Source organism: Rattus rattus, chromosome 2 (genome assembly GCF_011064425.1).
Source record: "Rattus rattus isolate New Zealand chromosome 2, Rrattus_CSIRO_v1, whole genome shotgun sequence".
NCBI lineage: Eukaryota > Metazoa > Chordata > Mammalia > Rodentia > Muridae > Rattus > Rattus rattus.
In genome coordinates, this window is record NC_046155.1 from 170,722,034 (window position 1) to 170,734,056 (window position 12,023).

The 12,023-nt window shown below is 49.5% G+C and overlaps 1 protein-coding gene across 1 annotated transcript; it reads left to right on the forward strand.

The window, feature by feature from the left end:
* The first annotated feature begins 2,986 nt into the window (after nucleotides 1-2,986).
* Ceacam19 (CEA cell adhesion molecule 19) lies at nucleotides 2,987-11,388 on the forward strand. The gene is made up of 7 exons (XM_032894269.1): nucleotides 2,987-3,194; nucleotides 4,175-4,543; nucleotides 7,571-7,724; nucleotides 7,902-7,948; nucleotides 8,534-8,628; nucleotides 9,559-9,621; nucleotides 10,300-11,388. The coding sequence occupies exons 1-7, from the start codon at nucleotides 3,140-3,142 to the stop codon at nucleotides 10,351-10,353; spliced, it is 837 nt and encodes a 278-aa protein (XP_032750160.1). The 5' UTR covers nucleotides 2,987-3,139; the 3' UTR covers nucleotides 10,354-11,388.
* Nucleotides 11,389-12,023: the final 635 nt, after the last annotated feature.

Below are 12,023 nucleotides of genomic sequence, written 5' to 3' on the forward strand. Positions count from 1 at the left end.
TACAAACCATCACGTAGATGTAGATGCAGATGTAGATGTGAGGAGAGAAGAGTTATGGCCTTAAGAATCTGGCTTTAGAAAGGCAGGTAGGCCAACGAACCCCTCAAACCCCTCAGAATGACTACACTGGCAGCACAGGGAAATCTAGGAAGGAAAGCACATATCTAGTTTTTGTTGGTAAGATTGGTTATTTTTGCTTTGCTTTTTTGTTTTTTGGGGGAGGGTTGATTGGGAGGTTGTTTTTGTTTTGCCTTGTTTTATGACTTTTTTTGTTTTTGTTTTTGTTTGGTTTGAGTTTGGGTTTTTTTTTTTTCCGGTGTTGTGGGAGGTTTTCAGAAAGGCTCTCTCTGTGTAGCCGTGACTGTCCTGGAACTCACTCTGTAGACCACGCTGGCCTCGAACTCAGAAATCTGCCTGCCTCTGCCTTCCTAGGGCCGGGATTAAAATCGTGCACCACCATTGTCCAGCTTGAAAGACAACTTTATATAAGATGTCATGTTGGGGGCTGGCAAGATGGCTCAGAAGGTAAAGATGCTTGCCTCTAAGCCTAAGGACCTGGGTTCAATTCCTGAGACCCAAATTCTGGAAGGAGAGAGCCAACTCCCCATCAGTTGGTCTGTGACCGCCACGCACATGGTGTGGCAAGTGTGGGCACATACACAAAATGAATACATGTTGTTTTTTTAAAAAAGGGAATGTGGTTTTCAAATGCTTCAACCACCCACCGCTGAAAGGGAGGCTGGGGATGACAGGAGCTGGGCTATCTGGTTTGGCTATGGCACCGTGTGCAGCTCAGCCACCCGGACTACTCCTCATTCCTGTCTCCCTCCTGGTAATTACCTCAGGTTGATGCCAGCATGGTTGCTGCATTCCAGCTATGGTTTCAAGATTCCGACCCAGTGAAGAAACTTATCCCATGAGCCTCTGAAGACAGGAAGCGCCTCTGGGCAACATTAGCTCTCTGGTCTCATTGGCTTACCTCTTATTCTAGTATCATCATCTGAATGTTATAATGAATGCTGGCACCTCCCTCCCCCACTCATTAATTCATTCATTCATTTTGTGACAGGGTCTCCCTACATAGAGGGTTGCCCTGTAACTCAGGTCAGCCTTCCTCTGCATCCTGAGCGTAGGATTAAAGATGTGCGCTACCACACCTGGCTATCTGTCTTTATCATTTAATCGTTTTACAGGGCCCCCTACTGGCCTGCTGGTCCCAATTCAGCTGGGCTGAGTAGGCGTCCAGCCCCAGGGATCCTCTCATCTTCACCTCTCTGAGGCAGGGATTACAAGCACACACCACAGTACATGGATTTTTTTCCCCGTGGGTCCAGGGTCTCGAACTCAGGTCTGAAGCTTGTGAAGGAAGCAACTTACCTCTCCCCAGCCTGACTGTGTGTAAGTTTCCAGATCAGTGGTTCTCAACCTTAGGAGGCCAAATACCAGCTATCCTACATATCAGATATTTACATTACAAATCATAACAGTAGTAAACTTACAGTTATGAAGCAGCAACAAAAATAATTTCATGGTTGGGGCGTCACCACAATGTGAGAAACTGTATCAAATGGTCCCAGCAATAGGAAAGTTAAGAAACACTGCTCTCCATTTGCAATAAAATTGCTACATTGTCTACACTCACTTGGTGGCAGACAGAAAAATAACAGGACTGTAGCAAGAAGGCTTGAGGGATACCTGTAGACATCTCCGCTAGGCCCTCCAGGTATAGAGAAAGGGAGGGTCTCTGGTCCTATCGGAGGTCTGGGCCTTGGGCGGAGGGCTGGTCCAAGTTAAAGTCAGCGACTGTAGGTTACTGCTACTGTGATTGCTGCTACTCCAGGCACGCACACAAGGGGGCGATGTGGATCCTCGTCTCTCAGAGGACCAGTTGGAGAGGCAGAAATGGGGGGCCACTTGGCAGCCAAGTGGGTAAGGAAAGGTGCCCAAGGCTCCAGGTAGGACTGCCCACCCAGCTCAGTGGGAGTGGGGGTGACTGTAGTCCAGGGATAAAAAGCCACAATTTCTGATTGTCCCAAAGTGGAGACTGAAGGGTTCTGCCCATCATCTGCCACCTCATGACCGAGACAGGCAAGCACGTTGCCAGGCAGAACTGGGGAACTTGCCTCTCCCACCAACTGACCTCACACAGCCCTTCCCAGTGCCTCAGTGACCCAGATTTCACAGTTCCCATGATACCCTTGGGTGCTCAGCCCCACCCGCCCATCCTCCTTCCTTTGCATGAGCTGGACAGTCTAGGGCACAGGCCCGCCCATCCCTTCTCTGCTGATTCCAAGTCTCTCACAATAGGTCCCTTCCTCGGGGAGCTCTCCCTTCCCCTTAGGTTAGTCGGAGGCTCTCCTAGTCCTCCTTGGTTTTCATCTGTTCTCTGATCACAGCCTTGTCTGGCGGTGGGTCTGAAAGGGAGGGCTGTGATACGTAGAGGGCTGAAGGCAAAGAGAACACTTCTTAAGCCCCATCAGGTCACAAGCTGGGCAAAGGTCACGATATTTAGTAGATGAGTACTTTAAAAACAAACAAACAAACAAAAAACTAATCATGATAAGATAACTCAGAGGGTGCAAGCAATTGCTGCCAAGTCTTATAACCTGAGTTCGATTCCTGAGACCCACATGGTGGAGGGAGGCACCCCACCCCCGAAACACACACATAACAATAAATAAATGTTAAAAGAAAAACTTAAGTGCTTTAGAGTGAACCTGGCCCAGATATTTAAAAAAAAAAAAAAAAAACCACCCTCTGTTACTCACTGACTTTCCCGCCTCCCTGAACTTCAGTTTCTCGTCCTGGCTTCTAGGGAAGATAGTGGGTGGGGGTGGGGGTATTGCTCAAACAGAGGCTGCCTCACTGTTTCCCCTTAGCCAGTCACAACGACTGGGAAGAGAATGGAGGGGCTGGGATGTAGGTCTGGGAAGACTGGTCCAACCAGTGTTCTGGCTTCATCTCAGGGCATGGGTGGAGCCCCGAGAGGCTGGGAGACCTTGGAAGGGGATGCTAGGACTCAGCAGAGCCTGGCTGTGTCCGGAGGCACCCGCTGGATGCTCCACTGTATTTCACACTTCAGAGAGAAAGAACCCACCCTGTGGTTCCTAGTGCCTTTGCTGTCTCTACAGAAAGCAAGATGGAGATTCAGACCTGGATGCCGGGCTGCTTCTCAAAGGGCCTCCTGTTCTCAGGTAAGGAGGAAACAGCCCCAGAGGGCTGAGGGACCAGATGGGGCAGGGTAGTGACATCACAGCTCCATCCCTATTTCATCCGTGGAGTCTTCTAGAATGTCAGAACTACGAGGGTAGGAATTAGTGTTTGTTTTCCCTCTGAGTTCTGGGGAGTGAGCGAGGGAGGGAAGGAACCAGAGGCTGAGCCTGAACCGGGGAGTCACACATAGACTCCCAGAGTTTGGAAGGCAGAAGGACACAGCCAGTTCGAGGTTAGCCTGGTCTACTTGAGACCTTGTTTCAAATAAAAAGCAAAAATCTAGGAACAAGTCAGGCACGGGGGTGCGTATCTGTAATGGCAGCACTTTGGAGGCTGAGGCAGGAGGATCACAAATTGGAGCTGGACTTCAATAGTGAGTTCCAGGCAGGAGGAGGAGAAGGAAGAGGAGGGGGGGGAGGAGGAGGAGGAGGAGGAGAACCCAGGAGGTGGTGGCACATGACTTTGATCCCAGCACTCAGTAGGCAGAGGCAAATGAGTCTCTATGAATTTAAGGCCAGAACTACAGAGTGAGTTCCCAGACAGCCAGGGCTACACAGAGAAACCCTGTCTTGAAGAATAAGGAGGAGGAGGAGAAGGAGGAGGAAGAGGAAAAAGAGGAGGAGAAGACAAACCTAGATAATGTAATTGGCCTATAATCTAATATAATAGATATACCTTTAAATATTGGTTGAATAAATAATTTCAGAGGGTCCAAGTGTTTAGGGATAGACCACATAGAATTTCAGGGCAGAAAAACCTTCTTTCTGCCAGCGGGGTGGCACATCTGTGGCATCTGTGCCTATATTCCTACTCCCAGGGCAGACATCACTAATCAATCTCATCGTCATTCCCACTGTGCAGCCCTTATGGTCTTTGCTTGCGGTTGACGGTCTGTAGAAAGGAGGGTTTTGTTACCTCTGCCCAACACTCGACCTCAGGCCTGCTCCATACTTTCCCACAGCTTTGTTCCTGGCCCTTCGGCTGCCCCAAGGCTCCCAGGCAGCCCTCCACATCCAGATGATTCCAGAGCAGCCTCAAAAGAACCAGGACCTTCTCCTGTCCCTTCATGGTGTCCCCAGCACTGTCCAGGACTTCATCTGGTACCTGGGGGAAGAGACATCTGGAGGCACAAGGCTGTTCTCTTACATCCCTGGACTACCACGGCCCCAGAGGGATGGCAATGCCATGGGACAGCGAGACATTGTTGGCTTCCCGAATGGTTCCATGCTGCTTCGAGGTGCCCAACCTTCAGACAGCGGCACCTACCAGGTGGCTGCCACCGTGAACCCTGCCTGGACAATGAAAGCCAAGATTGACGTCCAGGTGGCTGGTAAGTGGAACAGCTATGGTGGGAGGGAGGCCAAGTGCAAACACCATCTCATTTGGCCTCATTCATTATGGACCATGTGCATTGATTGAGCACCTGCTGAGTACCAGACCCTAAGATATACCCTTTTTCATTAGTTCTCCCCATACAATAACTATTCCTATATTCATTGAGCATCTTTTATATGCATGACCCTGATGAATTGCTCAATTTTCTTAATCACGAGTCAAGTATCTATTGATGCAGCCACTCCAGATAAAGGGCTAGGGGAAAAGGTAGGAAACAACAGTGATATTCTTGAGAATCTTACCAGGCCAAGTATGAATCTAAATACTTTCCCTAGGTCACGCTGATCATTAGGACTGGCTAATATCTTTGGGTAGAGGGCTGTGCATCTCATAGAAGTTTTATAGCCTCTCTGGTCTTGCGAGACATTACTAGCGCTTGCTGCTCACAAGAATCACATGCTAGGTTTTGACAAGTGTCTCCCAGAACCAGGGTCACTCCTGAATGAGGACCACCACAATATAGTAACTATTTTGCTCTTAAAGAAGCTTCCTGAGGTGGTTGCAATTGTTATCTCCATTTTACAGATGGGGAAAACTGAGGCATAATAATTTGCCTGGCTCAGAAAATTAAACAGGCTAACATGACACAGGAGGGGAAGTCATCAGAGAGGTCTCCCCAAAGAAGATGGCCCTTAGTTAGGTATGGTGGAGTATAAATGTCACCCTCCACTGGGTAGACTGAGGAAAGTTAGTGGGGAATTCTCAGGCAGCCTAAGCCACATAATGAGTTCTAGGTCAGACAGGGCAACTGAACAGGATCTTCTTTCAAAAATGTCAGCAGGGTCAGTGAGATAGCTCAAGGGGTAAGGCATTTGCACCCAAGCATGATGGACTGATTTTGATCCACAGGACCAGAAAGAAAGCCATCTCCCAAAAGTTGTCCTCTGACCACCACTTGCTGGTATAGGCACACACAGGAATAAATAAATAAACTAATAAAGAAAACAAACAAACAAACAAATGCCAGGTGGTAGTGGTGCTTGCTTTTAATCCCAGCACTCAGGAGGCAGAGAAAGCAGATCTGTGAGTTCAAGACCAAGGTCTACAGTGTAAGATCCAGAACAACCCTGCGAAACCCTGTCTCAAAACACCAAGAAAAGATAAAACAAAGAAAAAGAAAGAAGAAAGATCACGCCCCCAGTCCTAACTGGGGGGATTCTGGGCAGGGGCCCCACCACTGAGCCATGCCCCAAGTCCCTCCCTGGAGGATTCTAGGTAGGGGCTCTACCACTGAGCAGTAATCCTTAGCTCCCTTAGCTGCTGCTAACTCTACCCTTGTCCCCATGCAGTGTCACTGATGTGCCATTTTTTAAATTACAAACCAGTCAGTGTCCCACATTCAAAGAGCTGAGGTAAGCGATGGTGGCACACACCTTTAATCCCAACACTCTGGAGGTAGAGCCAAGGGCAATTTCTGTGAATTCGAGGCCAGCCTGGTCTACAGAGTGAGTTCCAGGACAGCCAAGGCAACACAGAGAAACCCTGTCTGGAAAAACAAAAACAAACAAACAAAAAACCAAGAAGAGGGCTCTCAAGCTTGTTAGAATAACAACTCAGAGCACACAATGGAATGGGAGAGACACTGTTTCCTTTTGAGCTCTGGAAATTAAAATGTTTCACCTACTCAGCTGATAAACTCACTGTTTATGCTCAAGAAAAATAGTAGGGGTTGGGGATTTAGCTCAGTCTAGCAAGCGCAAGGCCCTGAGTTCGGTCCCCAGCTCTGAAAAAAAAAAAAAAAAAGAAAAGAAAAGAAAAGAAAAATAGTAACATGTTACCAGAGGGAGACAGCTCACTCGGAGACTGCTTCTGTCTGTTGGACAGCAATGCGGAAGTGATGAGTGACTCGCAACACTTCAAACACCATCAGCCCAGGGCCTTGGGCCCTGCCTGGGTTGAGATGAAGCCCAGCCTCGTGACGGACCCAGCAGGATGGAAAGTCCAAAGCCAGTCTGGGTAACTTATTGAAATCCTGCCTGAAAAGAAAAAGAAGAAGGAGAGGAAGGGAAAATGGGGGGGGGGGGAATAAGGATCGATTTTTAAAAATGTTTTACACGGCTCTGGGAGAGATTGCTCACAGATAAGAACACTGGCTGCTCTTCCAGAAGACCCCAGTTTAGTTCCCAGCAACCACATGGCCGCTTACAACCACCTACAGCTCCAGTGCCCCTTCTTGTCTCTTCAAGCACGTGACACTCACATGGGACACAGTCATACATGCAGGCAAAACACTCACACACATACAATAACATTTAAAAAAAAACAATTCACATAGGCTGTACATGTGGCTCAGTTACTGGCAGGGTGCTTGCCTGGCATACATGAAGCCCTAGGTTAAACGCCCAGCAACATATAAACTGCATGCGGTAGTGAACACTTGTAAGACCGGGTCTGGGTCAGTCTCATAGGCAGGAGGATTCCTGTCATTTGCTGGCCATCCAGCCTATCCAGCAGGTGACTCCAGACTCAGTGAGAGACATGTCTCAAACACCAAGGTAGAAACTGATTGAGGAAGACACTTGACATCTACTTCCGGCTTCACCTGTACACACACACACACACACTCTCTCTCTCTCTCTCTCTCTCTCTCTCTCTCTCTCATGCAGGAATAGAAACATCCTTAGCTACATAGTTCAAGGTCACCCTTAGCTAAATGGTAAATTTGAGGCCTGCCTAGACTATAGGGGACCCTATCTCAAAATAACAATACTTTTAAAAAGATGATAACTTATAAGAGTGGGCTGAGATTTAGCTCAGCAACAGAACTCTTACCTAGAATCCCCCAGGGAGGGGCTGGGGGCGTGGCTCAGTATTAGAGCCCCTGCCTAGAACCCCCCAGGGAGGGGCTAGGGGCGTGGCTCAGTGGTGGAATGGATCCCTAGCCTGCTTAGCAAGGCACTGAAAAGTTAGGAATTAGGTGAGGGCAGACAAAAGTCCTCCCTGAAACAACCCTCACTCCCAGATGCACGCAAGGTCTCCTCACTCCTCTCTGCCAATGCTGGGATCACAGCAGCCATCATCGTTGGAAGTCTTGTTGTCGGGTCACTACTTTTATGTGGCATTGCATACCTCCTGGTCACTGGCCGCCATCGCCATCGGAAGGGCCAGAGCCCCAGGTACAGTTCCCAGAACTCCCTCTGGGTCTTTCAAACTCTTTCCCCTCTAACTCTCCTGCCTTCCCTGGGCTGGGTGAGAATCAAGTCAATAGGTGGGGATCAGGGAGACAGAGTCTCCAGGATGTCGGGGTTCCTTTCCCCGCCCTAGCATCTCAGGGTTCTTCTATGTACCCCTAGGAATACAGCTACAGAGAAGCCAGAGGTGAACATGAGTCCTGAATCTGGTAAGCCAGGAAAGAGAGTTTTTCCACCTAGCAATTCTGTGTCTCCCCCAGTTAAAGGCCTCCATTCCCATACATAGTCAGAGCCCTCGGGGACCCTTGATGCACTGAGGGGATCAGAGAGATTTAAGACCCCTCCTAAATGTCTCCTGCTAATAAGCCTTCCATAGCTCCCCCAGTGTCTTGGGGCAGACTTCTGTCTCTGCAGAGTGGGCTCTCTTGCCACTGTGGGCTTCCCTCCTATCTCTGCCCAGCTCTCAGATGACCCCTCCTCCAGTTAGTCCTCCCTAACATCCAGGCTGGCCAGGCCTGTTTCTATGTTTCCACATCCCCCACTCCCAGCCCCAGCCTTAGGCTCTGGATTATCACTCTCTGGGGATGGGTCTCTCTTCTCCCAGGGGAATTTGAGTTCTAGAAAGGTGCGGCCTGGATTGTCTGGGCTACCACTGTGTCCCCAGAACACAGCTGGCAGGAGGAGGAATTTGCACAAATGCTAGTTGAGTGACTAAATGAGTGAAATGGACAGGCAGGCAGAGCGGGTCTACAGGAGTCATCTGGCCGTGGGACGCCCTTACTCCTCTACTTCAGGTGACAGCAACATCTATGAAGTGATGCCATCTCCAGTCTTCCTGGTGTCTCCCATCAGTGACACGGAGCCAGGAAACCCACCCGTGGTGAGTGTTGTCCCCTTAGATCTTGCTTCTCACAAAACCCCAACCCGGAGTTAGCCATGGTACCTGGGCACCTGGAAGCCATGACTCTTCCTTTCTCTCTCCAGTCAACATATTCCGTCTTCCTCTCCTTCCTTTGTGGATGAGGGGTGTGAGGGAGGAGCACGAGCCATGATGTACACACACAATCACACACACAGCAAATACACGCATACACATACATAGCACAGACACACACAGCATAGATACACACACACACACACACACACACACACACACACACACCAATAAAAATTAAAGAAATCTTTAAAAGATCAGGAAGACAAGGAGACAGAGAGTGGCTAAGCAGGTAAAGGCATTTGCTCCACTAACCTGGGGACCTCAGCTCTGTCCCTGGGACCCACATAAAAGTCAAAGAGAATTGATTCCCCATACTCACCCTCAGACTTCCATATGTGGGTGCTGTCACACACCCCGTACATACAGTTGTTGTTGTTGTTGTTGTTGTTGTTGTTGTTGATTTGATTTGTATTTTCAAGACAGGGTTTCTCTGTGTAGCCCTGGCTGTCCCGGAACCCACACTGTAGACCAGGCTGGCCTTGATCTCTGAGGTCACCTGTCTCTGCCTCCCAAGTGCTGGAATTAAAGGCGTGCACCACCACTGCCTGGCAATAATAATCTTTTTTGAAGGCTGACAGAGACAGAGAGAGAATGTAAAAAACAAAGGCAAATTGCTTAAACCCCGTGTTGGGAAGAAGCTATAGCAGCACCCAAGGACACCAAGAGTCCTCACTGCTGGGCCCGTTGCCTAAGATGTGTTGACCCACACTAAGGGGCCTCATAACCAGAGGGCCCATGGGGACTCTGAATCCGGGCCCATAACACCAGGGTCAAAGATTGAAGGGCACGAGGAACCCCCTCACCTGTACCTCTCCCTTGCAGAGCCCGCCTCCACCACCTCCACCAGCATCCCAGGAACCACAGCCAGAAAACCAGCACTATCAGGTATGGGCTACTCCCCACCCCATCCCAACCCCGCCCCACAAGAACCCTGTAGAACCATGATCTGGGAAGTCAGGTGGGTAGGGACAGGGCTATCTCCATCTTTTTCTCCTCAAGAAAGCTTCCCAGTGAAAACCGGCTTCAGCTTCCTTGAGACTGACCCACTGATCGAGCCCCTTGCCTTCCTGGGCCTGGGCTCCTCCTCTGTAGAAATGATCGAAAGCTTCAAACCTGTATAGGATGAGCAAGGCTCAGAGAGGGAAAGGAAGTTGCTCAGGGTCACACAGCAGAGCAGGTCAGGTCTTTATGGAATCCCACTGCATGAGGGCACTCATTTCTGGATTGGGTATCAAATCTGTCCCATCTTCTCCTGGGTGCCCCTCTTGTCTCCTCAGTCTATCTACACCCATGTGTGTTTCTCTATTCTGGTCTTCCTCTCTCCCCTTTCTCTCTCTTAGTTCATTAGTATCTAATCCTTTCCTTTTTCCTGTCTGGCCTTGCCCCTGTTATTTTGGGTTCATCTCTTCTGCTCCCTAGTACCCCCTAATTCTGGGGCTCACCCCCTTTCAGTCTCCTGGTCCCATTCTGTTTGTCTTCTCCCCACCCCCACCCCCCACCACCGTTGTCTCTCTCCCACCTCCACCTCTCCTGCCCTCACAGTTCCTGTGCCCCTCCTCCTAGGACCTACTAAACCCCGACCCAGCCCCATACTGCCAGCTAGTGCCAACTTCCTGATAGGTCCTGGGCCCAGCATGCACAGAAGACCGAATCTCAACTTCCAGACCCCACTCCTCAGAGCCTCACAACTCACAGAAGGGACACACGTGGCACCCACAGGACAACGCTGTGGAGAAACTGGCAAGATGGACTCTGCCATAGACCCAGCATGACATGGGGCCAGTGCCCTGCGGGACAGGAGACTGACAGCTCCAGATCCCCAGTGTCCCAACAATCTTCAGTCTGTGCCTCTTGGGTCATCTGCCTCTAAGAAACCAGGCTCCTGCCCCACCGAAGACTGGGAGCCTCATCTAGGTATTTGAGGGATGGGAAGAAAGCCTTGGGTCTACCTCAACCAGTTACCCAGAAGCCAACGGAGCCGCCAGGGATTCTCAACCTGTGGGTCGCGACCCCTTTGGAGAGTCTAACTTTTTCATAGGGTTCTCCTAAGACCATCAGAAATGTCCGATCTTTACACTACGATACATAATAGCAGCAAAGTTATAGTTATGAAGTAGCAACGAAATGATTTGAGGGGGGTATCACCACAACAAGAGGGAGTGTTTTAAAGCGTCTCAGCGATAGAAAGGTTGAAAGCCACTGCTCTCTTAGAGCTGAGCACTTGCCAGACGATAACAGCCCCGGGCAAATAAACTGCCTGAGCCCTGAGCTGCTTCAAAATCAGCCACGCAGAGGACTGAGACCGTAACACAGCTGTAAAGCGCCTGCCCAGAACCCACCAATGAGGGACTGAGAACATGGCTTAATACGACAGCCCTCCCAGGAGATCCACCCGTGAGGGATCCTGCACGGCTCTGCAGGTGGACTGCTGCCAAGCAGGAGAGAGGCCGGGGTTCAGTCCTCAGACGAAACAATCATCATTAGTCACTGGGAAGACACAGCAAGCCTGGGAGAAGTCTCTGGAAGCTTGAAAACTCAAGAAACTGCCCCACCCCAATCTTCCAGAAGCACCCAGCCCTGTGACCTCTGGGCGCTCCACTTTGGACTTCCAACATTTATGATTGTAAGATGATAAATTCGTGTTGTTTTAAACCAGTCGTGACCTTTTTTTTTTTTAAAGATTTATTTACTTATTATATATAAGCACACTGTAGCTATTTTCAGACACACCAGAAGACAGCATCTGATCCCATTACAGATGGTCGTGAGCCACCATGTGGTTGCTGGGTTAGGACCTCTGGAAGAGCAGACAGTGCTCTTAACCGCTGAGCCATCTCTCTCCAGCCACCTGTTCAATAGCAGGTTGTTCCAGCAAACAGGAAATGGGGATGCTGAAGGATCCTAGGTAGGGGAAGTTCCAGCCACAGCTGATTGGCAATATGCAAATGAACCTCTCTGAGGGACTTTCCCGGACCTTGATCTCATATGACCAGCGCACAGATGACTAAGGTGGCTATCCAGATCAGTCATGTGACCTGAGGGCCAGAGCAGTCAGAATGAGTAAATGAAGCAGGGCTTAATTACGTCTTTTTAAAAATTATTTTTTGAGACAAAGTCTGTAGTTCTGGCTGTCCTGGAACTTGCTGTGTAGACCAGGCTGGCTTCAAACTCACAGAGATCCACCTGCCTCCACCTTTTGATTGCTGGGTTAAAGGCGTGTACCACCAGCAACCGGTCAAACTTAAAATTTTTTAAAATTTATTTTTATTTGTGTGTGTGTGTGTGTG